The sequence below is a fragment of the Saccostrea cucullata genome, unplaced genomic scaffold, assembly GCF_032062105.1.
Source record: "Saccostrea cucullata isolate Sc308-1 unplaced genomic scaffold, CSIRO_AGI_Scuc_v1 ctg281, whole genome shotgun sequence".
Taxonomy (NCBI): Eukaryota; Metazoa; Mollusca; class Bivalvia; order Ostreida; family Ostreidae; genus Saccostrea; species Saccostrea cuccullata.
The window spans coordinates 584,238-612,175 of record NW_026926059.1 but is presented as its reverse complement, the minus strand read 5'-3'; the positions used below and the strand labels follow the sequence as shown (position 1 = coordinate 612,175).

Sequence of the window (27,938 nt, the reverse complement as noted above, 5' to 3'; positions counted from 1 at the left end):
TAACATAAAATTGACAAATTTTTGGTAATATCTAAAAATTAACATCATATACCTCGACTTTTGGTGTTATTTTCTGAATGTTTAAGATAACTTAAAAATAATTTTCAATGACAGAAAAATAACTTTTTGTGAGTGCAGAAAGGTCAATAATTGATTATGTGAAGAATTTTTAAATCTTCGGTCACATCACAAAAACTGCCTATAGTAAAGTGTGTCATTACATAGTTTTGACAGCCCCGTTTAAAAAAAATTTAGAAACTGTGCTGTAGAAGCTAATCGCTGGGTCGACTTTGAATGAGCAACAAAATTCGTTTTTATCCGATAGTTATTTTTCAAACTTTTTTAAAACCGGAAGTAAGGATTTCCCGCGTGCAAGCGGTTTTTGTCAACAAACAAAGTGAAAAAGAAAGATTGTAAAAAAGAGCCTAAATTGTATAAAATCATGAAATTGATGGACTGAAATTGACTGATATGATTCACTAGTGGTGTTTTTAAGGATCTTAAACAATACAGGTTTGTGATTTCACGGTGTAAATAACTTTGAAACCTGTTGCATGCGGTCAGTGAAGGAGTGATTTTGGTGCAAAGCTTTGGGGCCATGGATTGATATTAAATAATAGTTGAGAATGAAAATTAAATATGATAGCTCATATGGGTTACTTAACAGCTTAAAGAAGGCGTAATTTTCGGACAGACCATATATGATTCTACTGCTGTCAGAAACATGTAGACCCCCCCCCTTCTCAGCTGCAGATTTGTATAGCACCTGTAAAGAAATGTGGGATACAGGACCATAGAGATACAATTCATTGATTGGATTAAAATTTATTTACTGGTCACAGTTTGAGTAAAATACCTTATAGCGTCATACTTCAACACCAAATGTTTCACCATGGAAATATCATCAGACTTGAAGTCAAGTTGAACAGGTTGATCCAGTCCAGAGACTAATTCTACCTACGTACTACGTAGTAGGGCTGGGTATTGGCCTGAGATTTCATATTGCGATATGTTTTGCAATATTTTCAATGTAATTAAAATGGCATTTTCTTACTATATTTATTTTAATTTACATGCAGAATGTACATAACTGATAAGTAATCAACAGGGAAAAAATCTTGTTGATTACATTAAGTTATGCTCTGAAATACTCCCACAAAACAACTTGTCTTACTGTTTAGCTTAATATCAAACCTTTCATACATCCATTTTTATATTTAATGATAAAATATTCCTTAATCTAAGCTGCTAGCATATTGCCAGTATATTGATATTACAAAGACGTATTGCTATACAATATTTTTTGTCATTGTATTGCAACATATTGAAGTATCATTATTATTGCCCAGCTTTACTATGTAGGTATGTTAATCTACTCAAAGTAGCTATTTTTACTTACTTTTTGTATTTTCTGCATTTTGTGGCTAAAAGACCAAATGGCCCAACATGGTGAATACCATATTTTTTGATACAGTCACACAAATGATGAATACAGCAAAATTTTGACTAAAAAATGATTACTTCATGAATCGGCAATTCTACTGAAACATAAGTTTCTATGCAGAATCAATAATATACGAAGTATAATCATTTTTGGCCAAATTTTTGTCATACATGTATCCATCATCAGTGTGACTGTATCAAGAAATTTGTGCTCATCATGTTCCTGCGTTTGGCCACAAAATGCAAGTAAAGCAGAAAGTAGGTAAAAATAGCTACTTTAGGTAGGTTAACATACCTACGTAGCAAAGCTACGTAAGTAGAAATACAGTCTTGTTGAAATCCGTCGGTCCTGTCGGCAAGGCCGGTAAAAATTTGTCTGGACCGATAACATTTTGTCCCAAAAAGAAAAAAAAAGTTATTGTACCTTAATTTGTTGTAAATATAAAAGTTGACAAAATAATCTTTATTTTGAAGTTACGTAATGCAAATTTAATAAAGGTCGGGTAAATATACATGTATTTAAAACACTTTCCTGTCATTGAAGGTCACAAACACAGAAAAAAATGGCCGCATATGCGGCATGTTGACGATAGCCAAGTAAATTTGTTATCACAAAGTCATAAAACATTTCATGATATGTCTATTTTAAAGACTAATCTATCCCAAGAAAGGAAACTTGTTAGATTGAAGGCTATTGAAAATAATAAGGGGCATTTTGGTGCTGTTATTCATATGACTTTCTCAGCGTCAAAATAAGGTACAAGCATCTGGTCTGACAAAACTTTGACTGGTCCGACAAAACATTTGACTTTGTCAGACCAAATGTCTGACAGTGATGAAAAAATTTCGACAAGTCTGGAAATAGTCTTAGGGTTGGACCTGATAAAGGCTTATGTCACTAGAAAAATTTTTTTGACTGGTCTCTCAGGCTATCACCTTAAATTTTAACTGATCAACTCGGCATTTTCACTAACCCACCAGGTCAGTAGATTTTTAAAAGACTAGCCATAAACCATATAAATGATAACAATATTTTGTGAAGGCCTTTACACAAGTGCATGAAAGTTAACCAGTATGTAATGGTTTGAGCCATAGATATTGGCCTGGGTAGCTTAGTCAGTAGCACACCTGAATTGTCATGCAGGGATCATCGGTTTGATTCCTGGGTCATTAAACATTTTCTCCTTACACCTGTTACAAATGTCTCAGTATCTCAGTGTCTAGTGGTGGCATGTTATGCCAGAGGTCTTTGGTTTAAGACCAGACCTATTGATCATGTGTTTCCATTACCATGTGAGTAAAAAATGTTTTTTATCTTTAATCATACAGAATGACAGGATACCAGATAGAAACCAATGGCGAGCTGAAATACTCGGGGCTAGAGTCTGGCACCACTAACTGGAAACAGGGTACCATGGTTCTACACTGTAAAGACGGACCATGGAAACTAGATCTCTATATCAACTGTAACAGGACTGGACCAATCAAGTCCTACCAGGTAGTTCATTGTGACTTTTTAATCCAAGGTGTTTAGGTTGTAAAATTTACCTTGGATGGGTTTCAAATCAGCATTTCTTTGCATTTTTAGATTAACAGCAGCTCCGTCAAGAAGACCATTCTGAAGGAGAAGAATTACTTCCTAGAACTAATGTTGAGAAGTGGGGCCTGTAATATTTACTTCAGACCAGACAACAGAAGTTACCTGAAGATGAGAGAGTTAGATGCTGTGGTGCAAGACATCAAAAACAAGAAAGTAGAACAGAAACAAACCCCAAGTAAAGGTATTAACAACAAAGTATTAATGGTTTTCAAGGTAAATCTTGGGTGTAAAACCAGGTCTCATTTAATTGTTGATTTTGTAGATAGAGGTGTGGTCTCCAGACCAGGTCTGTTAGGAAATAGCCCCATGTCACAGAATGTGAAAACTCCGAAACAAGAAGCTATACCACAGCAGTTTACAAGGTAGATTCTCTCATAAAAAAATACAGGGTACGAGTATCATAAATCAAAATAATGGCTGATAATATTATAAATAAATATCGCAGTGTAATGCTTAAAAGGTTTAGGATTATTCTTTTCTGTATTCTCATGTGGAGCAAGTACATGTATGCACAACTTGAGCTTTTCTTTCTTTTATAAGCTGTAGGTAGTTAAAATTGGTTATACTTATGCATAAATATCAACTCTGTAACCTATGTATACAAAGCCTAATCATAGCTTGAAATCTCCAATTGATATCATAAAGAACTTTGAAATTTTAGTTTTGTTTTCAGCATGAAGGAACCTCCATCTAAAAGGGAAGACCACGTGTCACTGTACTGCGAGGAGGAGTATAATGAAAATAACGGGTAAATACAAGTAATCAAGGAGTTAAACATTGAGAGTATTTTGGATTTTATGCAGATATTGTGACGTTCTTTATAGATACAGCTTTACTAAGTTAGAAATAAAATGGTTCCCAATTTCATTTTCTCAAATAAAGTTTATCCCTTGTAGGTCAGAGAAGGAGAATTTTTTGTTCCGTGGTCTAGAGAAGAGTGATGCTATAACTAAACAGTCTAGCTCTGTGGACACAATCCGTACACCCAACTTTTATAATTCATCTAAACACACCTTATTTCCTGGCTATTCCTCTGCAAGGTAATAAAGGTCACCAACAAATGAATCAAAAGAACCTATCTGTTTTGTACGTAAAGCTTTAAGGCTTAAGAATTGTTGTTCTATTTATTCTACAGTGTAGGATCCTCGAGCAAAAAGCTGGAGCTGATGCCAGATCCCACTCCAAGACTCTCCACGGGAGTTAATTATTCCTGGTCCAAGAACAAGCTCTCTCTACCCCAGAAAGATAGCACTCAACTCTCAGGGTATGTTGTAATAATTTTTTTTATTGGTTGAATGTTCATATTCATTTTAAAGATTATATATTAAATATATAGGATTTTGAATAAATGGACTGCATTCATATTGCTATTTAGGTACATTACATGAAATGCAGTGAATGATTTCTTGCAGATTTTCCAACCTTGGCAACACCTGTTACATGAATGCTATTCTCCAGTCTTTGTTTCACTTGGAACCTTTTACAAGAGATCTAGTCCAAATAAATCGTAAAATCTCACGAAGTCTACCTCAGCAGTCCCTCTATCAGTAAGTCTAACTTACAAGTCAATGTACAGTACATAATCGCCTATAAGTCAGTTTTTTGGGGTTAAATTTTAGTCATAAATTCTATGTCAGACTTATAGGCGAGTCATAAAGAGATTGGTATTTTTCTGGACGCTGAAATTTCTGACAATTATCGAAGAAAATGTCTGCATACATGTATACATGAAAAATGTATTCTTAGATTATACATAAAGAACAAGTATTTAGGCTACATAAAATTGAAATTCTTGTTATCAGGCTCGCGTGCATCCGTTTTGAGGTAGCCGCATTGCTAATTTTATTGTATTTTTGATAAAATAAAAAGTTAGTATTGCGGAAACCAATCATGAAAAAAAAGTTCCGTCCTAATTTTTCGTAGTTTAGTAATCAAATATCACTTCTGATAGCCTTTGCAATGAGATTTTGGCTCCTTCGATTGAAAATACATTGGAAGACATTGCCTATGATGATCACACGCTGGTAAGCAATGGATAAAGTTAACCTTTTGGTCAGACATGGAAAGTATATCTGTGAATAAAAAAATTAATCTTTATTTGGAAGAAAATTCGAAAATTAAATTAAAAAAATACCTCCCTTATCTACTTGATTGCCATTAAATGATAAACAAAATGCCTCCCGTCCGCATCTCTTTTGGAGAAAGTTGGCCCAAGAACCAGAGAATTAAATTTGTATAGCCTTACATATTTAATTTTTTTCTTGTATCTTAAGTGTGCATTACTTATTTGTTAAATGAAACCAAGTTAAAACATCAATGGATTTACTTGAAATTGTTACCTGGTTTTGGCAAAAAAAGTTACCGACTTATATTAAAGCGGGTGAATGGCAGATCCCACCGAAATAACGTCAAAAAACACAACTGACTTGTAGGCGGACCGACTTATAGGCGAGTATATACGGTACATCATAAGTCATTGTATCATTATTTGATTAAGTTAACTTTTCAATCCATTGAAACACTAGGTGTACCTCACAAGTCAATATTCATCATAAAGTGTACAAGTCATTGTGTCATTAAGTTTACCATTCAAGTTATTGTAACACTAGGTTTACCTCGCATGTCAATTCATCTCGCAAGTCATTGTATCAGTAGGTGTACCTCACAATTCATTGTATCATTAAGTCATTTTCAAGACATTGTAACACTAGGTTTACCTCACAAGTCAATGCCTCACAAGTTATTGTATCAGTAGGTGTACTTCATAAGTCGTACCGTAAATCTGAAAATTTTTATGTCAGTTTTATTTTGCGAATCTGGGCCAAAAAGCTGTTGATTAATTTTACGTTTCAATATGTTGCAAATGACCACTGCTTTGTTTACATTTTATTATTGTTGATTTGTTTTTAAGAAAAAAAATTTTGTGATTCAGATCATTGGTACGGCTTCATGGCTCCCGAAAGCGGATTTTGTCAGACATTTCCAAGAGGGATTTACTCAGGAATGTTAAACAAGCAATATCCACAAGTGCCAAAAGATTCTCTGGCTACCAGCAACATGTGAGAACTAGTTTGATAGATAATGAAATATCTTTGGTTGACAAAATACTGAAATATCTTTGGTTGACAAAATTCCTAGTGAAGCTTAAGGCATGGAATACATTATAATGCATTCATTCTCTTAATCAGTATTTTATTTTCGTATTATGCAATTGTCTCGTTAAAGTTCTTTCAGGTGCTTTTTTCTTAGTTTTGATATGAGTAAAACTTCTTTCATGCTTAGAAAATTGAAGTCCCATGATTCTGCATATTAGTAACAACAGATTCATAAAGCTAGTACAGTGTATTTGTTTATTTACGACAGGATGCCCATGAATTTCTGAACCAGGTCTTGGATCAGTTAAAAGAAGAAGTAGCCAAAGTGATGAAGTCCACACCCAGTCCAAGCCGCAGTCCAAGGGAGATAACTGACACTGTAGATCTCATTAACCCTACACTGCAGAATTTTGAATTTGAAGTCACCCACTCAATTTCCTGTACAAAGTAGGCGGCTTCACTTCATGTGTTACATTCTTGCTTCTGTATAGATAAAAGTGAATATAATGGATGTGGCAAGAGTAATTTGCAATCAATTGCATTGGTCATTGTTCTAAAATATTATTGAAGGTGTTGGTGTCATAATGCACCTGTAGAAGAAAAGAACACAGATTAGTTTGATTTGAAAATGTAATAAGTGTAACATCACACAAACTGAGCATATTGCATAACCTTACTTTACTGAAAAAAAATCTTAAATATTGATTGACGGAAATACTACAGGTGACTAATGGATTGATTTTAAAATAATATATGTAGGTCTAATTGGTTAAAAAATGATAGTAAGATTTTAGTATTGTCAATGTAAACTAACTTTTGAAGGTTTCAGTATATTTCAAACCCTGTTTAATTTGGACTACGGCATTAGGCATCACAACTCTAATGGATATTTTTGACATTTTCATAAAAAGCCAAAACTTTACATGGAAGATGCCATAGAAAGCTTTTCAGAATTTTAATTATTTTTTTCAGTTGTTCAGAAAAAGTGACAAAAGCGGAGCAGTTCTATGACCTCTCCCTGGAGATGCCAAGAAAGAGGTAAAACCACAATTAGGGTACAAGCTTTCTTATCAGTAAGGCCTCTCTGCCATGAAACCATTTACAAGCAAAGGAACATATAAATGGTTGACATCTTTGTGTGTGGTAATTAAATATTGACAGTTTTGATGTATGGATATATTGTAAGAGGTTACTTTGATGGAATTCAGCATTTCTTTTACAGAACTGGATCTGCACCCTGTACAATCCAGAATGCATTAGACCTGTTCTTCAAGAAGGAAGCCATCGAGTATAGATGTGAAAAATGTGGCTGCTGTAAAGCCGAGGTTTCTCACAAATTCACCAGACTACCTAGGTGAATTATCCTCCAGTCTCAGATGAAGGGAGATACAAATTCTTCATCTCTGTTTGCTGTTATTTCTCCATTATATTGTGACAAAATTGGGACTTGTATATATATGATAGAAAGATCTTTTACTTGTAATACCAAAGAATGTTGAAAACCCTAAATAAGAAAATGAGGTTATGTAGCAATATAAAATTCTTGTTTATTTCATAACTTTGTTAAAGATCATGGAAAAATGTCTAAAGTTATTGAAAAACTAGCATGACTACATTATGATTTGTGTTTAATTTTTCAGGGTATTGATTTTGCATCTGAAACGTTACAATTACAACACCTCGTCCACAGTCCAGTCCAAGATGTTACAGAACATAGTGATTCCTAAGTACCTCAGCCTACATCACCATTGTGTGGAGGATACCAGTAAACCCTACCCCATCAGCTGGCCCCTCCCCATCCCAAGGTACTCCTCAGGACATGTGATAACAGTAGTGTGTTTAGTCACATTTTTGACAGATAAGTTTATAGAAGTACATGCTGTCATTGCTATGAAATCACCAATTATCCATATCAGTGCTACTATTATTGTTCTTTGATGGTTCTATGGAAGGATTTAAAATTTGTACACATATTATTCACCATATGAAGTTGTGAGATATTTTCGAATATATTGCAAGGATGTACTTTTATTATTCAAATGAAGGTGTGCAAATGGTTCATTTTTCTGCATTTTACTTTTTTAAAATTTTAATTGACTTGTTCATTTTGGGCTCATGTTTAAGGTTTGAACTACTAGAATATCTGTACAAAAACGTGAACTACAGCTTAAAACTACTCATAAAAACTTAAAAAAGAAACATAAGGGAAATAGTCTTGTCTGACAGAAATTTGAGACTTTTTCTATATTATATTATACATTTAAGTTATAAAATACACTTATTTTCAAGACTCTTTGTTACAAGTGATTTTTAATTACTTTTTTTAGTCCGCAGAAAAGCTTGGTTGAATCCCCTAAAGAAAGCACTCCCAGGCGCAAACTAGACATGAACAACAGGTATATTGTAAAAAAAAAAAAAAAAAATTATGTTTTTAGGTCACCTGAGTAAACTCAGGTGACCTATTGCTATCTGTTTTCGTCTGTCGTCCTGTGTTAACATTTGAACATTTTCAGCTTCTTCTCTGCAACCACTCGACCAATTTCCACCAAATTTTACATAAAGCATCTATGGGTGAAGGGAAACAAAAATTGTTAATTTCATGGTCCCTGCCCCCCCTGGGGCCTGAGGGGCGGGGCCAAAACCACTAAAATTAGTTCAATCTTTAAAAATCTTCTTCTTTACTCCTGGACATCAAGCAGTCAAACTGTTAGCATGAATGTAATGGCCATTGAGTCCTCTACCAAAATTGTGAAATTCAGGGTCCCAGGGTCAGGGGTTCTATTGCTAGGGTGGGGCTCTATTGATTATATAGTGAAAATGCATTATTTTTTTTAAAAAATCTTCTTCTCTGCTCCTGTATATCAAATAAACTAACCAAGTACATATTTATGATGAGGAAGAATGCCTTTTGCAAAATTGTGAATTTCATGGCCCCAGGGTCAGAGGTTCTAGTGTAGGGTGGGGCTCTATTGATTATATAGAGAAAATGCAGAATTTGTTTGAAAATCTTCTTCTCTGCTGTTGGGTATTCAACAAACTAAGTATATAGTAATGATGAGCAAGAATGCTTCTTTCAAAATTTTGAGTTTTATGGCCCTAGGGTCAGGGGTTCTGGTGTTAGGGTGGGGCTCTATTGACTATATAGTGAAAATACATTAATTCTTTGAAAATCTTCTTCTCTGCTCCTGAGTATTAGATAAACTAACTAAGTATATAGTTATGATCAGCAAGAATGCCTCTTCCAAAATTGTGAATTTTTATGGCCCCAAGGTCAGGGGTTCTGGTGTTAGGGCAGCGCTCTATTGATTATATAGTGAAAATAGATCATTTCTTTAAAAATCTTCTTCTCTGTTCCTGGGTATTAAATAAATTAACTTAGTACAGTTATGATGTGGAAGAATACCTTTGTGAATTTTATGACCCTAGGGTCAGGGGTTCTGTTGTTAGGATGGGGCTCTATTGGTTATATAGAGAAAATACAGAAATTGTTTGGAAATCTTCTTCTCTGCTCCCGGGTATTAAGCAGATGAACTACCTATATAGCTATGATGAGCAAGGGCCATTCTTCCTGAATTGTGAATTTCAACACCCCTGGGTCAGGGGTACCATAGAGGGGGCTCTACTTATATACTGGAAATGAATTAATTGATTGAAATCTTCTCCTTTGTATTAATCAAATATTTTTGATAAGTAAGGGTGCCTTTTCCAAAACTGTGAAATGTGTGGACCAAGGGTCAGGGGTTCATGTGTGGTAGTGGCACTATACTGATTATTGCTGAATATTACTGATTAGTCGAAATGCATTTTTTTGTTCCCCTATTCTGTCTATGGGTATTAAGTAACCAAACTAAACATGCTAAGTGTATAGTTATGATTAGCAATGGTGCCTCTTTCAAAATTGTGAATGCCATGACATCTAGTTTAAAACATGAACCAAAGTCAATCATTGTAAAGTTGTTGCATGATGCTCAGGTGACCTATAAGGCCCATGGGCCTCTTGTTTAATTTTGTATCTTATTATTTGTTTAAATATACAGTAATACATGTTTATAATGAAGTGCCAGGGATGGGTGATTTTGCTTTGTAATAAGTATAATCTGTTATGTCCATCAAGTTAACAATATGCATCAGTTCATCATAAGTATGTTCACTATTACCATGTTTTACTATACAATGTAAATGTGATTTTATTTGTTTCAGTTTTAAGTTTAAAAAGTCCAGAGTTCTCCCACTTTTTGATTCTGATGAGGACATTTCTTTAATAAGTTCTCCAAGCAAAAAACAGAAACTAGAAGATAACCAGGAAAATTCAGAGAACACGGTTAGTGGCTCCATCATTAGAAGAAAAAAAATGGAATATTAGCATGTGATAATTGAGTTTCAATTTTTTTGTTTGTTTATTAAAATACTGTTTTATTTTCAGGAGAAGAAGAGAGAACCCTTTAAGACTTTAACCCTAGCTGATACACAGGAGGATCCAGACCTGGCTAAGGCCTTAGAGTTGTCCCTACAGGAGGCCAACGAACGGGCACAGGTATCTGGTTTATAGACATAATATAATATAGACAGGTAGCAAGTTTACAGGCACACTATAATGTAGCAGTGGTATTAACTTTACAGACTCGTTATACTGTATACAGGGTTATATTCGCCCTTTTGCGCTTGCGGACAATTTAGCCCCTTTTGAATTTGCCCAGTCATAATTCTGTTTAAGAAATTATGCTGTGTAATTTGAGTTCGCCCGGTTTTAAATTTGCCCAATCAAGAAGAGGGCACAATGGGCAAAAATAAAACGGGGGTGAAATTTTTCCTGTATACAGTAATTGCCCAGCTGTATGTAGAAGTGGTGCATTTTTTTCACCTCAAGCCAGTTTTTGCCCTTCATCTCATTTGTAATGTTTTTACAGCAAGACCAGTATGGTGATGAGGTAGATGGAGGGGGGATAGAGGAGTCCGACTTCCAGAAAGCCCTGGAGATGAGTCGACTTGAGTCTGCTCAACCACAGCCTGATCACGGTACATTTATCTGCATGCTTGTCCTTCAGAAATTCATACTGAATGCTAGTTTTTAGCTCCAGCTAAATGTAAAAACCACCAACAGATTTATCAATTGATTCATAGTCATTTGTGCCTTATATAACAGAGGATAGAAACAGCACATTACAAATTCATTTATAAATGGCAAACTGCACTGGCAATAATTGTCTACAGTCATTTCTTATCCAGCTAACTGACATAATATACATGTCAATTGAGTTATTTCAGAATATAAACCAATTACATATAAATTAACTAAAGCATGTTAGATGCTCACCTTTTAAAAAATGTATAAATATAGCTAGATGTAATATGATAAATTATTTGGTCACATTTGTAAGACATTTGGTATTTTGTAGATTATGATTCTGGTCTCAATGGAATGTCAGAGGAAGAACAGATGAGGATTGCCATAGAGCAAAGTATGAGAGAATTCGAACAGACAAACTACCTACCGGATCCCGAAGAGGAGGAGGAGAACCAGTACAAGGGAACCAGTGATATAGAACAAACTCCGCAAAACAAGGGAGGGGACATAATCAAACAGTGCAGTGCTCTAGTGTATGAGACGTGCTTACAGAATGGACTGGAAAATAATGACAAAAACCGAGAGACCGAGGACTCTAAAGATAAAACTGAGGAGGACTCTGTGACGTACAGGTCAAAGTATTTTGTCGCAAAAGAGAAATGCAATGTCTGTGATACAAACAAAGCGGGGAATTCTTCTAAGGAGGAGGAGTGTAAGTGTAAAACGGACGCTTCTGACTGTAACGGAAATGACATCAGCAGTGGCAAGTCTCTATTGAATGGGGGGAGTATAAAGCAAGAAGGCAGCTTTGTCCCTAAACTGAGCACTGCAAGTGATTTCAAGTCCATGTTTGATGATGATGACTTTGACCAAGGTACAGCTGTACATGTGTCTGTACAGTATTATTACAAATATTTACTTACAAAGTAAAAAGTAGATAAATTTGTAAAATGACAAATCACTAATTTCTGATGTCAATAGATAACCCTTATTTTCTGTGACAGATGTGTTACTGCTGGATGAACCCTGGTGCTCCTCGGAGGACAAAGAAAATAAGAAGCCCTCATCTCCCGTGGAGGAGGACACCTGTCTGATTGAGGAGCTCCCGATCATTTGTAATGAGGTAACAGAAACGTTCATATAATCACAGAATGTACAATCTTAAAGATTTCATAAACATTCTTTTCCCCCCCCCATCTGCCTCAAACATCTAGAGAGTGATCTTGGATAAAGGGTCTTTTTTTTCCTTATGTCCTAAAGCTAAATTGGGGGCATTTTGAATGGTCACTGTTTCATCAATGTCTAGCTTGATTTGTTAAATCTCTGCAGCATGGAAATGTCAGTAAATAATATCGATTTGAAAAAATGAAATAGGGGAAAGTTTTTACATAAATTGATGTACCTTGATTATGAAAAGCTTTGTAAGATATACTGAAATTGATTTCTGTTGTGTATTTCAGAAAGGAGATATGCCTCAGTCCTACCGTCTGGTCAGTGTAGTCAATCACATAGGAGCCAGCTCATTTGTTGGTGAGAAAAATTTCCCGTTGCTGATAAAACTTATAGTTACAACAAAAAAACTTTCACTATTTTAAGACTTTTAAGATTGCTTTACTTTTAAATTGTATACCATTTTAGTATACAAAAATTAAAGTAAAATTTTAGTAAATTTCTCCATTGACATTAAATTTTTACAAGAAAGAATACTCAACAGAAAAATTGTACACATAATTCTTTATGAATATTCCTTTTATATGTATATGTAAATTTTGAATTGTTCACTGGTTTGGAAGTAGAAATGTCATTAATGATGATGTACAGAGATCAATATTCAATCAGATCTACAGTGAAGGGAGAATGTTTGTTGGGACATCATATCAGTGTCATCTTTTTGTTTTTATAGAACATTACATCATTGATATCTTTTCTATTAGAGACATTTTTTTCTAATTAAGGACATTACATCAGTGACGTCTTTGATGCAGAGAAAAGTTGCTGGTACAGCTTTGATGACTCTCATGTCTCGAAAACAACAGAATCAGAAATTAGGTCAAGTCGACAGAGAAGTGGATATATATTCTTCTATCTTAACAAGTAGGTTACCTAATCATTTTAGTAGAAGGCTCCTGCTATGCAGGTGCTTTATAGGAGTCTGTCTGCCCTCCTGATGTTACTTGTCTGAAGTTTTAATTCTCTTTATGTTGCCCATGTGGCTTTAACTTCAGTCTCAAGAGTACTCATAGGAACTGGTGTGCAGTGATCTTAATCCAAATTCTATATAAGGATTCAAAGTCAAACAGCTTTCAGGCCTAATCTGGCTGTTACATGGGCTTCTCTGAAGAATTAAAATACTGTCAAACCTAGTTATTTTGGTGAAATCTGAAAAAAAAAATAGATGAACAATCAATATATTCAGTGATCTAAAATTTCAAGGTTAAAATACATAGAGAAAAACTGATCGGGACTTTTTACTTATTTTGACGAATGCCTAGTATTTCAGGCATTAAAGTTCAGATAATGAAAATTATTGTGTATTGATATGGTGTAGTTTCTGTAGTTGAATATGTTGCTTGATATCCAAATACATACTCATATAATTGTTTTCTTCTTTTTTTTTTCAGGGACATTTATGAAGATTTGACCCAGCATTTGGAATTGACCAAACACAACACTCAAGTTTAAAGTAGAAATGATTTGTTTATAGATAATATATATATAAGTACATGAGAAGATGTACTTTATGTTATTTATTTTTTACCAAATGAAATGAGTTGATTTTAATAAATTTATATAATTCTCAATTTTTTGTATCATTTTTAAGGATCTCTTGGTAAATAACTCCTTGTGTATCATCAATAAAGAAAACACCTTATACTTGTAATGAACAAAGAACAATATTTTGAAGTTGATGACACACTACCAGGACCATCCTTTGCATGAATTTTATATTTACCGGGTAGGTGTATACTACCAATTTAGTTTCAAATTCCAGATTGATTGATTGATTGTATATTTGTTTAAGAATTTTTCACTCATATGGAGACGCCATCACTTGCCAGTGGAGAGCTACAAATTTTGTCCTATACTCGGCACTCAGGGCTATTGAGCAGGGAAATTCAGATTGATGTGAATAAGCTACCACAACGAAATGAAAAAAACTAGAGTCATAAATGGCTATTTGGAGCTCATATTAAATATATTAAGTACTGTAAAATCAGAAATTTTCATGGGGTAAAATTTTCGTGGTTTGAGGAAAAACTCTTGGTTCATAGGGATTTAATTTTATGAATAAGAAGTAAGTAGTTCTGTATGTAACATTTTACATTTCGTGGTGAACATGAATTTGTTGGTCTCCTTATACTTTGAAAACCCTGTGAAAATTTGTGATTTCACAGTATATGATGCTACGTACCAGGACACTTAGCCTGAAAAACTTTATATTTCGGTGAGAGTTAAGCCCCAATGATCTCTTCTTTTAAATGTGAAGATCAGCAGAATCAAGGTGAGCATTATACTGAGTAAGTGGAATTTTAGGGAGGTGCAAGTTTAGCGATTTCTACCTGAAATCTGGTATTTTATTTTTAGCAAGAAGTAATTTTAGCGATTTATTTTTAAATGCCAACTAACGAAGCTTTTAAAAATAATAAGAAATTAATTTTTAGCTACCAGTATATTCAATTTTAGCGAAGCCAGCACCTAATAATGCCAAAATTAATTCCACTCGAAAAATTCTACTAATATGGTACATGTATATGACCTATGGCATGAGATTCTTGTTTATGTTATCTCCGGTCTCTGCCAATGGTCACTTGATGATGGAATATGTTTGTACTTTGACTTGAGATCAAACAAATAGTGCTTCATATGTATGTTTGGATCATGTACACAGTCTTGACACAGAGATGTTGAACAAAACATTTGAATACCACAAAGAAGGTAACGATTTAGGATGAAGTTGCCAAAAGTTTATGAATGTGTGATTCATTTTCGGACCCATATCAAGGTTTTCTCCAATTTGTTACGGATTTTTAAAAGTACAGTAAAATCTCAAATCAATTTATAGACTGGGTTCACAGTTTGGGTATGTTTCTGACATTTCCAACCCTAGAAGGCTCAAAGGATTTCCTGCAAAATTGACTAAGTATCTCAAACACTGATATCATTACCATGGAAATGTTGCATTGAATTGGAAGTTCAAACCACTTTTTATAACATCGCTTGAAAAGTGGGAGAGCATGTCCATCCACCTGTTGGGATGTACACAAATCTCTTAACTGCAACTCCTCTAAAACTACTGAATGAAATTTAACGAGACATTCACAGAATCTTGGTTACATAGTGCCATTGTGAACTATTTTACTCTTTAATCAAGTGACACTTATTTCGAGTCTTACAGAGTTCAACACGAACTCTGCAATTATAGTCATATGGGAGGCAAGGGTATCATTAGGGCCCCGCAAGGATTTGCGGGTGCCCTATAGTAATCACTCTGTTCGTCCGTCTGTCTAGCTGTCTGTCTGTCCGTCTGTCACTCTTCCGTCCACAAATTTTCTGTTTTTTTCTAATAACTTTTTTTATGGTTGCCCAATCAAGTTCAAATTTGGTATGATAGTTCAGTAGACAGAAATACATATTTTGATGCTAAGTTTGGTTCTCTATGTCCCCTGGTTTGGAGCTGGGGTGGTGGGGTAGATTCCTTAACTTTATATACAAAAGCATTGGCAAAGAGAGATAACTGCTGAAGATGTTCCTATTGTAAAACTGAATGCTGCTATGAGTCCCTTGGGATTAATTAGCTTTCCTCCTGAAGAAAATCCAGAGCATTATCTTTATCTGTCAAATTGAGATGAATTACCACCTCTGTCTGCAAATGAAGTTTGTTTTGAAGTTAAAGTCAATTTGGAATGCTATGAACACTCTGAAATGTGGATTTAAATATTATAATTTTGTATAATTTATATTTGTTAAATAGTTATGATTTCATTGAATTCTAATAACAAGAAATAGATTAAAGAAGATTTTTTGATTTACTTTTTTCACTTTATGTTAATTCAAGATATTATTAATTTTTAGAATAGTTGTATAAAAACCCCATTCTATCATTAATACTGAAAAAGTTCTTATTGTACTTTAGAAGAAAATGATGAGAGAGGTACAATTAATCCCTTGGGATTAATTATCTAGCCAGCTGCAGAAAATTTAGTAGGCTTTTCTTTATTCTGTCACTTTAAGATTAATGAAAACCTTTGTCTGCAACTGCTGTTTGTTTGAAGTTAAGGTCAAGCCTTCATGATATTTGCACTCATTCAAGGCTGGCATTTTATATAACACAAATTCTTCATAATTGTTTAAATATACATTAAGTTGTTCTTTACTGCCTACTGTAAATACAAGGATATTATTTTCAGGTTTTTGAATATTCAGGAATTATCTTGAAAATTTAAGAATACAGTTGCTGTTGCTTATTCATCATACATTTTTTAATCATTCCGTAAGCTGCACCCTTCTAATTCTACCCCATGGCGGGGCCCTTGCTGACTGGTCAGTTTTCTAGTTTATTTTAATTTGTAATCAAAGCAGTGTACTTTGTCTGGAACGCACTTGACATATTTACATGTACTTTAGTTTTTGTGATTGTTTGAACATCAAGTTTTTCTGCAAGGCACAATTGGGAAGGTGAATGGAACTACTGGATTTAATATTGCATCTAGTATGTTTGCATCTTGACATTCTTCAAGAACCTTTCGACAAGCTATAAAGGCTTCCTCCTCAGGACAACCTAGGAGGAAGTCTACAAGTCTAAATAAGAGCATTCAAATCTTGTTCATGTATGCAGCAATGCGTGTTTATATCCTAGCTAGTTGAGTTTCTTCAGACATACACGTATGCTTAATAAAAGAATACTCCATAAACCATAACAAACATTTTTGTACATTAAATAAAAATTTATTAAACCAGATCTCTTAGAAAGTAACCGGTAACATCACTGAAGTATAACATTTTAGATCTTTAAACTTGAGGCTTTTGTGTTTTTTGCATCTATTCATGTGCTGAATAAAATGAATATTTAATTTCATACATGAAAATAATGATCTGACTATTATAAATCAGAAAACAAAAATGCTATGAAAGGAAAATAATTCTTGAATACAATAACATTTGATTTTATGTGCAAGGCAGGTATAGAGACTGGTTTCCTAATGAGATTTACCACAAAATAACGGTACATATAAACTAGGCTACATACTAAGTAAATAATGCCACTGAAAGAGTCCAAGGGATTTCTAGAAACATGCTATCAAATGGAATGAAAACTAAGGGGTTACAAAAAAAAAAAAATGCATATTTTGTCTGCATCATATGATTGGTCAATGTTTGGAAGATGACCTGGGTATGCATATTGCACATGATTAGCAAAAATCAAAAGAGATCAAACAGAACACTACATATGCAGTTCATAAAATGTTATAATGAGGACTTGTTTATATATCAGATTTTGTGACATGATTTCCTGATACAGTAGATCTTTCAGGGCATGGCTTTACCAATGTTTGAACATAGACATTAAAATCCTATAGGGAAAAAATACACAAATTGATGAAAACCATTATATTATGAGGTTTAAATGATGGAATTTAGGGAAGCACTTCTAATGTAAAGGCAGATATGCAAGGAGAAATAAGGTAGAAAATACCATATACTAAAATGTTGGAATACAAAAAAATTCAAAGAAAACACTTTAAGACAAGTCACTAAAGCTTAATGCATGCATTCATCTTAATTAAAATATGCAAAATCTGCATTCTTAGTTTATTGAATTCTGTATCATTGCATTCTTTGAAAAAGAAAAATTGTTATGCATTAAATTAATATTTCTCATAGTACAAGTAAAACAACTGTGCAAGAATTAAACTTTAGTAGTCATAAAGTAGACTGTTCCACTCTTTAATTCACCCAGTGTATTGTAATGCTTTTAAGACTTTGTAAGGCACTTCATTTCTTCAGTACTGTTAGATAACATAGGGGAGAAGGACACTGGGTGACAATTCAAAACAGCAAAAGTACACAACACAAAGGTTACCAAACATTAAAGCAGTAATCAGAGATACCACAGATAACTCGGGATAGTCAGTAATATATTCAATTGGAAATGTATCTTTGATCATTATCTAACTGATTTGTATTTGTTATCATAGTACACCCCAATCAATTTCAAACATTACCCTTTTTCATAGATATAATACTGGAATAAATTAATGTAAATGTACACCTCTTCCAACTATCCATAGCACTCTGTGAAATGAAAAAAAAAAATTCCCCGAGTAAAACAATAAATTTTCTCCTAAGTTAGCATATAAACAATGCACTTTCTTGAAAGTGAATTACAATATACTTTGAAAATACCATTTTGAAATGATTAATAAACAAATATTAAATCAATAATGGAAGGAAAGTCTATATATATACAAATTTTTCCTGTCGAGAGCTCATTAATGCTGACAGATCAATGATGGACACTCATACCCTGTTCTCTAACGATTTACATTACATGGAGCTGAGACTTCTTAGTAAATATATCAGGTGGAATATTTGCTGCCATTTCATCTGATGAAATTAACCTTGTATAAATATAAGATATAAATTATGTATACATGCACTCATGTATGTCCTGTGACTATACAACCTGCTACAAATGCTGGCTATGACAAATTGAGATGTTGAAAAATGAAATCATGATATCAATGGTTTAACTACAAAAAAAAACTGGCAGCCATTCTTACAACTCTGTATCTAATGGCAGTGTCTGCTCTGGCAATATAGACCACACATAAATATATAGAGCTCTCATATACAATACTCTTCATGATAAATATCAATAAACATTTAAAGATTTAACAATTCTCATGACCACTGACTGAATGTGTGAGCAGAAATGGAGTTGGTGTGTTCTATATGTACATAACCTGATGACCAAGTGGTTACTTTGGCAAGACAAAAATAATTTAAAAACTGGCATTACAAATGAGCACAAGATGTTTTACCAGCAGTGAAATAAAATGAAGCACTAGACTAGATTATCTATCACATCTCTTGTTCAAGTTAAAAAAAAAAACCACCTTACAAATCTGAACATACTGAAAAATCTGTTCTTAGCCAGTTCACATCACTACAATCACATTTTATCCATTTATTTTAACCAAAAAATATCTCCTGCATCACATCCAATCAAATCATTTATCTAATACACCTTCTGAGAATTAAATTTTGAGTGTGTGCGATTGAGCCAGTGAGTACCCTTGCCCCCGTTATAACTGCCTGGTTTGACTGAGGTATTCTGGTCCGGTTGGTACCTGCCCTTGGCCTGAGATGGTTTGTTAGATTTGACGTCCTCCACACTTGACTTATCAGAGCTTGGTTTCGTGTTGTCATTGGTTGCCTTTAATCCACCAGTGTTGGTCTTGGCCGTCTCGTTCTCATTCGACTTTGTGGTAGATTTGGTAGCATTAGTGTGGGAGGTCTTGCTGGAGGTATCAGTCTTTGCGTGTTTAGATGAGGATGAGCTTGTTGGGTTGGGAGACATAGGTTTGGGCTCACACACTTTCTCTCCCTCCTTGACAATGCTGTTGACTTGGTCCATAAATTGTTGTCTGACCTCATTCACGTGGTCGGGGGAGACTCTCACGCCATTCACCTGCTCTTCATGCTGTCAAAATTACACCAATCCCTTAAGAACTTCAAATTACAATCAACAGTATCATATGTGAAATTTACAAATATTTACAAAAAATGCTTATTTTTCATCACAACAACATCCTTAGGAAAATTTTTCCACCAGAAATTGTTCTGCGTTTACCTGTGCCTGTTTTTTGTTGTTTTTGTTTTGGGGACGGAAACGATTATGGGTGTTCTGGAATTGTTGGTTGTTGTAAAAGTTGTTCTGGAACTTGGAATAATAGTTGGCATTATGAATACCCTTGGTAAACTTGGCATGAGAGACATTCATGTTAGTTCTTGTAGTCACAATATTAACCTGAAATTATGAAAGAAGACAACACTGATTAAAATTGACAACTTGATGGTGGAATTCAAGATTAAGACAAATCTGAAAATCAGACATTGTTAAAACTTATCACTTTGCAATTGTCAATAAAGTGCCGCGCCACAGCATGATACGCCCGTCAAAAAATTACAATTTTCTTGAACAGTTTAGGTGCAAGAAAATCACATCAACCTTGATTCTAAGATTTCGATGATTTGTCATTTATCCATCCCCTGTGATGTAGGCATCAATTATAATAAATATTACATCACTGATAGATTTCTGTGCTGGTTGTGTAAGACCTTGTCAAATGCCCATCATCAAATTAGTCTCAACAACTTAATCTATATCAAATTAATTTTGAAAGAAAAGGCTGGCCATCAAATGACATATGTGATAAACTGACCAGCAGTTCTTCTGTCTAATCCCCAAAGGGCTGCTTAATCAGAGCGACTGAGACAGCTAGCCTTCCTACATCGAACTCATTAATTAATCTTTAACTGGATGCTTGTCTACTCATTACTACCAAGAGATGAATGGGTCTGCACTATAATATGTTTTTAAAAACATATAAAATACTCTCAGATTTTTTTTTTTTTTGGTTGAGATTTAATGTCCGACAGGTTTTAGTATGTAATTCATATGGACATGCTGATTCAACCCCACCCCAAAAAAATTAGTTTTTAAATTAATAATATTACATAATATCAGATTAGTCTATTATGCAATATCAAATTAGTTTTAATTACTTTTCATCAAATTCATTTCAAAACTTAAGCTAGTCAACAAGAGCTATTTTTAATCAAACAGCCAGGCTTACCCAATTTGCCCAATTCTCAAGGGATATAGATAACGCCAATGCTCTGTCAATAGCTCCTCACACTCAAAACCCATTAATTTCTCTCTAATTTGACATGCAATTTTCTGTTATCAAAATTCTTCTTGACCAGTGCTTGATAATTACACTCATGGGAGACATGGGATTTCTCTAACATACATTATATTTGTTTTAGATTGCTGTCAAGTATATGCTTAAAAAAAATAAGTATTTTCTTGATTTAACACTTTTTTAATAAGAACAGTGCAATACTCTTACATTATTTGGGATGTGTAAATGAATAGTAAAAAGACACATTTTTTTTTAAAAATTCACTTAAATTAAAGGTCACAGTGACCTTGAAATAGGTCGCGACACACCTTCTACCTAAGATGCATAAACTGGCCAAGTTTGATGATTGTATGTCTTATGGTTTTCTAGTTATGGGCCGGAAAGGATTTTTCCATATTTGGCTATAACTTCTTAATTAAAGGTCAGAGCGACCTACTTTTTGTGCGCGACACACCTTCTACCCAAGATGCATCAGATGACAAAGTTTGGTAATCCTAGGCCTAGTAGTATTAAAGTTATGAGCCGGAAACGAAAAAGCTAACAGACAGACGGACAGACGGACGGACACGAAGCCTATAACATAATACGTCCCGTCTTAAGACGGGCGTATAAAAACAACTTGTGTAAGACACCCCCCTCTCCTGTGATTCTAAATATATTTGCTATCATATTTTAATTTAAAAAATTTGGATTCACACTTTTCTCTAGATTCAGACTTTGTATGGGAGAGGGGGATTCAACTTCTGATAGCTTTTTAAAACCTGTACAATGCATTTTAGAATAACAAGAACTCTGTTTAAAAAAAATAATTTCAGATCCATTTCCTCAAGGAGAAACTAGTTTACCTGCTGGTTGTGTCTCTCTGTCTCCTGTCTTAACAATTCTTCAATGTTTATAGAGTGTGCCATATTCTCCAAGTTGCCATCTTTGGTAGTTGCCAATGTACAAAAAGAGCCCCTGCTTTCTCCAAACCTTAAACAAACATACACAAAATACACATTACTTTGTATTTGAACATCAATACAGATAAATGTATAGATCAAGACGCTATTATGACCATTTCGAACCTAAAAAAGTGAAAAAATATTTTTCATCATTAGGAAAAGAAGAATAACTCCCATGTTTTAAATGCCAATTTCACATACAAATTTAATCATCCTAGACAGATGTTCTAAAGAGTGCATTTGGATTCATTTTTGTTCTAAAATAATGTATGAAGGTTCTAAGGGGATGATTCCAGCATTAGGTCTTCAAAAATATAAATATTTAAAGGATTCTAGGCAGTGACATGGATGTTCCACCGTCCTATATAGGGCAGAATATAGGCCTCGTTCCAAACAGAAAAATCTCTCCCTGTCCAAATTTTTCACTCCGCAGTCAAACTTCGATCTTTTTTTAAAGATCGCTCAGTAAAACATTGAAAATTTAGACTTCTTTAAATAAAGTACTGATTTATATAGGAACCAATTTTGAAAGTTATAACATTTATTTCAATTTAAATAATAATTATTTCCTTTTACATTCGTGGGGAAATACCCATAGGCCACAATTAAAATATCGTTGGTTTGGCGTTGCCGACTCAGCCTTAATACATTTGGGTCAGTAGGTAGGGTGAATATATTTTTTTTCAATTTCAGAAATGTTTCTCGTTTTCGGGCGTCGTGGGTTTCCGATTGTGAAACAAAAACTGCAGTCCATATTATTTAGATGTTGTTCTTTATTTTCAAATCCTATAAGTTGAAAACTTTTATACATGATAAAAAAATTTGCCGATTTTTAATTGGCATGAAGTTGTTTTCACATGCACGAATCCAAGCATGGCCGCTAGATTCAACTACCTAATCAGACAGGACATTGTATCTTGAAATTTCTAATTCAAACTGATATAACTGATTTGTCAGTATATTTTGTCACTACACACATAACCGCGGAAAGTCATGCCATCAACTTCTCTTATACAGAGTTTACCGCGTTGGACAGCCATGCTTGGATTTCTGATACGTATATTCAACATCACATAGACGCTTTTAAATGAAAACTGTTCGATCAATCAAGTGTTTACATGATTCGGTTTACAGTCAACTCGTACACAAACCGAGTCATACACAAACCGTCTTCACGAAAACTTTTCAAACTAACTGGCCGGTCGGACCAGTGAACTTTCGAAATTTACTAGCCCACCAAGATTTTTACTGGCCCCTTACTTTAAAAATAAAATGAATACATTTTCATTACTGTAAATTTATACATGTTTACGTACTTCAACTTTTGAAATGCCGCCATTTTTTGCCCTTTGTCGCGTTTTGGTAAGTTGTTCGTTGGAACTTTGCACATTTTACGTACTAGTTAATAATTACTATCTAGTTCCGGTTGTTATGTAATACATCCATGTTATAATAGGGTTATTATATATACGATTCAACAACACGTGCTTGTTCTTTTTATTTTATTTATTAATGAAATTTACGCAAGTACGGTAAGACAGTTGAAATAAATTTTGACTGTGTATGATTTCTATAATCAACAAGCCCATCGGACTTCTTGAATTTTGATTTTCACTGACCCGACATCAAAATTCACTGGCCTCGGTCTTCGGACCAGTGAGTTTTCGTGAAGACTGCACAAAAAGTCAACTCGTACACAAATCAAAAGTCAACTTGTATACAAATCAAAAGTCAACTCGTACACAAACTGATGTCATTTGTACATAGTTCTCTATGTGATTTAATGTTTTGTTTTTCTCAGTGTTAAAAAATTGAGGAGACGACTTGTACACAAAGGGGTTTTTTTGTACATTTTAATCTTTTTATGATGCTGATTTCACCTATACCTTATGCGCAGATTGTTTTTTTTTTTTTTTTTTTTTTTTTTTTATTATAATAAGGTTTTTTGCGACGTAAATCTTGGGCGTCAACTCCTACACATTTTTCGTTATTTAAATATACATTTATTTGATACATAAATGAGAAGTCACGCTTTTTTTTATTCTGTAAATTTAATTGTAAATTAAAATATCTTATTAAACAACATAATCAGATCGATTCAATATAATTGAATTTGATTTAAACATCACCACAAGATAATATGTGAATTTTACATTTTAAAATTAGTCTTCGGCTTTTATGCAAGTAATATGTGGATATAAATATAACTTCATTTAGGTAAGAATTTTAGAAATTTTATGGCACCATAACGTATACCATTATTCAATGTAGATAGTAAATACGATCGAAATACATCTTAAGATTTTTATACCAATATGGTATATCATATCATTGCATACAATTTCAAAAAAAAAAAAAAACTTATCAAATTTCAAAAAAAAAAAAAAGCTTTTTTTTTTTTTTTTTCACTGGAGACAGTTTTATGGCAGGATAAACACTTCTCTCACACCATGGGGAAGATAAAGAAATGAAGACATTGGGACCAGATTAGGAGCATTTCGTAATTAGCGTTTGTTGCAAATCAAAGAAACCGCCGCGCTTGTGTTAGTTTAACAATAATGTATTCATAAGAGAAGTCAGGGTCGATTTCAAATGTTATAAAACCACAAAAATATTCTTGAAAAAATCTAAAAAATTAACACTTCTACTTGTCCTTATTTCATTTTTTCTAGATTATACATTATTTTTATAAAAATAATTCCTAACTATTGTAAATAAAACATTGTGTCAGGTTGACTTCTGATTTGTGTACGAGCTGACTTCTGATTTGTGTACGAGTTGACTTTTTGTGTACGATTCGGTTTGTGTACGAGACGGTTTGTGTATGAGTTGACTGGACACCCATGATTCTTTCCTGTTTACTATAATACTCAAACGGACAGACACCTAAATCCGGATATATAGAACGAAAAAAAATTATGATCCATATCAGCTGAAAAAATTTCTTCAGACCGCACCAATTTACCTGAGTCGGCCGGCAACGCCAAACAAAGCTAATTTTATTTTTGGCCTATGCCTAATGCATGTGCTCTGAATGTGATGAAATGTGTTAACCGCACTGTTTGAAAGTAGTGATGTAATTTTAAACTAAGGCCAAATTTTTTTTATTAGTTGTTTTACGGATCCGCCGACCCCATTTTTCTAAGTTTTGGAAAAAAAATAAAAATTCCATTCAATCCTTTTTTTATAATCGCCGATCGAACTTTACTTCAAACATATTAAAAAAATCCGGAAATGACCGTACATTGTTTGAATTTTACTTAGTTGTGATCAGAATCATGTAAACGCTTCCACTATTGACCTTTTTAAATAAATCTGCAAGCGTTTTATAGTCAGAGATGAAATAAGTCTGACGGCCATGTGAAACATTTTTGGTTTTTCAAAACAGGCAGAATATAAATGTTTTAAGGACAGTAGTATAAATGTATGACGGTTTTTATGAGCTGATCAGGCTGGTGATGATTCTACATATGATGTTATCTGATCAGCGAATGGAGTGTGGTGGTTGAGGAAATTACAGCCAAAACCAACGAATCTGATGTCATCACTTGCACTCCATCCGACACCCATAACTTTTCTTTGAGGGTTTGGCGAAGTTTTAAACAGTTAAATCTAATGGTTAGTTAACAGTTCATATATTATTTATGACATTTTTAAAAGCACATGTTTGACTGTATTTTAAAAATCTGCAAGACGTGTTGTCAATTGTTAAAGCGTCAGAGAAACAAAAGACTTTTTTGTCATTGTACAGGTATGAATCTATCAAATGATGTGAAAGAAATGTTTCTTAAAGTTTTAAATTTAAGATTTGGGAAAGGAACTGACTCATCAGGATGTTCCAAGACAAAAAATGTTTGTATGAGAGTAATAGGAATGTGAAACCCTATGGGGATGACTTATCATTCTAGTAAGTTTATTTGTGTCCATTGATTGTGCACAGAATTTTAGTTTTATACTGTTTAATACTGTTTACAAAAAGGTATTATCTGAATTTGATTAAACTTTTATTATTTTACAGGGGGTTGTGTAAAATTTGCTGAAGTGTGTTTTCCTGTGGCAATGTGGACATAGCAGTGAGAGGACACCCGTATCCAGTCATAGACATACACAGAAAAGTTTAGCATTGTTCACATAATATCTCTCTCTGCTTGGAGAATCGTTCTCTTTTAGTGAGGAATGCCAAGAAAGACATTTCTGTGCAATGTTCTGAGGTTGATTTCCCCAATTGCTTTGATATGCTGCATATTAAAAAATTTGAACATTGAAGACTTCTTCTTCTTCTTTTTTTTTTTTTTTTTTTTTGTAGCCACCCAATGGACATTTTCCAAAAAAAAAAATCCGTAAAACAACTAATAAAAAAAAAATGGCCTAAAGGTGCATAAAGACGAAGTTCATGGAATAAAATGAGGAATATGTAGGCCTAGTGTGAAAGTTTAAGTTCATCTTTATTCTGAAAGTAACAAAATTTATTTTTCTTTGTTCTTATGAGACAAGGAAATGTTAAATTTTAATAAAAAGTACTTTCACTTAAGAAAAAGTCGAGTTCCATATATTTTCCACAAACAACTTTTGCTAAATAGTAAAATTAAAAGAAAGATATGTTGGTCAATTATCAAAACTTCTGATGAAATATACCTGCAGCAAACATCTTTTGGGTCAACCCACAGAGTCAATTCGGAAGGAAGTCGGAGGTCATGATACTGAAGTCCTGAGTTTCTAGCTGCTTCTTCCAACACTGGATCTATTGGTTCTGCTGAATTTATTCTAATACATCTGTATCCTTGTCCTTTTGTTGGATGATCTTGATACCAATGATTCGTGAATTTTTCGTTCAAAATGGCGGACAAAGAATCGGAAAATTCTACAACCTTCTCTTTTGAAACGCTACCGCTTAGGCGTATCAATCGAGTAATAAACAAAACTGCTGCACCAATTTCTTCTCTCATAATTACTGTCTTTCAGGTGGTCCACGTTCACTGAATTCATGGGCATCTAACGAAATTGCCCTTGTTTTTCTCGTTCTTGTTCAATCGTGTCGTCAAGTTGAGTCACTGCCTCGTTTTCGGCCAAAATATTTGTCTACGAAATGTCCAATAAAATTGCTTGCGGATTTTCCCGTACTTTTGTCAGCTGATCGAGGAAATTTTACAAACTTGGTATTTAGCATGATAAATGAACATCGAATGAAAACAAATAACGTTATAGAAAAAAATATATGTGTAAAATTTAAGAATGATGTCATTAAAAAAAAATTAAGAAAAAAAGACACATCCCCCCCAAAAAAAAATAGAAGAAAGAAAGAAGAAGCATCGAGAGATCCACAGTTCTATATGAGTGGAGTTATTTTCCTGGCAGCTCGAGTCGAAGGTTTAAGTTTCTCAAATCAACTCAAACTCCAAGGTCAAGGTTTAAAGATAAAAACAGTTAACTGAAATACCAATATTAAAGATCTTGCCAGATGGATTCAAACACCTGTGAAATATGAAAGTCCTAGTAAGGTCTAGGGGTCAAATTAATGCTGCCTAGGGTCTTGGCAACAAGACATTATCATATCAAATAAATAGGAAATCCACCTTGTGAAAGACTACACCTTAAATTCTGTTAATATTGTCTTGCTGTTCACAGAAAAGTATACAAATTTTGCAATATTATCGGCCCCCTCCATTATGATATTGTCAGATTGTTAATTAAAAAGTTTGTTAAATTTGAAAATTTGTCCAAAGAATTTCCTTTACTTAAGACTGCATATATAATATATGGATATACATACATAGTAAAAACCTTTTTGTGAGTGGCAGGAATTGATGGTATGCGCATTTATACAGAAATGAAGAAAAATTCTGAAAATCAAGATGAAGAATT

The 27,938-nt window shown here is 33.8% G+C and overlaps 2 protein-coding genes and 1 long non-coding RNA gene across 4 annotated transcripts; 2 read left to right on the top strand and 1 right to left on the bottom strand.

Moving 5' to 3' along the window:
• The first annotated feature begins 361 nt into the window (after positions 1-361).
• On the top strand, positions 362-14,004 carry LOC134270546 (ubiquitin carboxyl-terminal hydrolase 29-like). 2 transcript variants are annotated; one of them, XM_062752790.1, is made up of 22 exons: positions 362-513; positions 2,773-2,941; positions 3,032-3,224; positions 3,306-3,405; positions 3,717-3,791; positions 3,940-4,083; positions 4,179-4,307; positions 4,456-4,590; positions 5,976-6,102; positions 6,407-6,585; positions 7,111-7,176; positions 7,361-7,492; positions 7,779-7,943; positions 8,466-8,534; positions 10,339-10,459; positions 10,562-10,672; positions 11,046-11,154; positions 11,535-12,077; positions 12,208-12,326; positions 12,664-12,733; positions 13,159-13,297; positions 13,825-14,004. In XM_062752790.1, the coding sequence occupies exons 2-22, from the start codon at positions 2,774-2,776 to the stop codon at positions 13,883-13,885; spliced, it is 2,955 nt and encodes a 984-aa protein (XP_062608774.1). In that variant the 5' UTR covers positions 362-513; position 2,773; the 3' UTR covers positions 13,886-14,004. The 2 variants fall into 2 exon arrangements, with proteins under 2 accessions (XP_062608774.1, XP_062608773.1); XM_062752789.1 differs by having other exon boundaries at positions 3,705-3,791.
• A 3,123-nt stretch (positions 14,005-17,127) lies between these two features.
• LOC134270539 (maternal B9.15 protein-like) lies at positions 17,128-27,150 on the bottom strand. Its single transcript, XM_062752783.1, has 4 exons — positions 26,712-27,150; positions 21,978-22,104; positions 20,058-20,234; positions 17,128-19,907 (listed from the first exon to the last, which is right to left on the bottom strand). Exons 1-4 carry the CDS (start codon positions 27,020-27,022, stop codon positions 19,443-19,445), a joined length of 1,080 nt encoding a protein of 359 aa, XP_062608767.1. The 5' UTR covers positions 27,023-27,150; the 3' UTR covers positions 17,128-19,442.
• LOC134270502 (uncharacterized) lies at positions 25,163-26,315 on the top strand. The gene is made up of 3 exons (XR_009992835.1): positions 25,163-25,694; positions 25,883-25,983; positions 26,095-26,315. It is a non-coding gene; the product is annotated as an uncharacterized LOC134270502 (long non-coding RNA).
• Positions 27,151-27,938: the final 788 nt, after the last annotated feature.

Bases quoted from the DNA above. Each gene is read 5' to 3' on its own strand.
- LOC134270546 (XM_062752789.1), top strand. From the start codon at position 2,774: ATGACAGGATACCAGATAGAAACCAATGGCGAGCTGAAATACTCGGGG. The intron at 3,792-3,939 runs GTAAATACAAGT...TATCCCTTGTAG, and splicing joins GAGTATAATGAAAATAACGG to GTCAGAGAAGGAGAATTTTT. The intron at 4,084-4,178 runs GTAATAAAGGTC...TTTATTCTACAG, and splicing joins CCTGGCTATTCCTCTGCAAG to TGTAGGATCCTCGAGCAAAA.
- LOC134270539 (XM_062752783.1), bottom strand. From the start codon at position 27,022: ATGAGAGAAGAAATTGGTGCAGCAGTTTTGTTTATTACTCGATTGATA. The intron at 22,105-26,711 runs GTATATTTCATC...TGTTTGTTTAAG, and splicing joins CCAAAAGATGTTTGCTGCAG to GTTTGGAGAAAGCAGGGGCT. The intron at 20,235-21,977 runs GTAAACTAGTTT...TCATAATTTCAG, and splicing joins CAGAGAGACACAACCAGCAG to GTTAATATTGTGACTACAAG.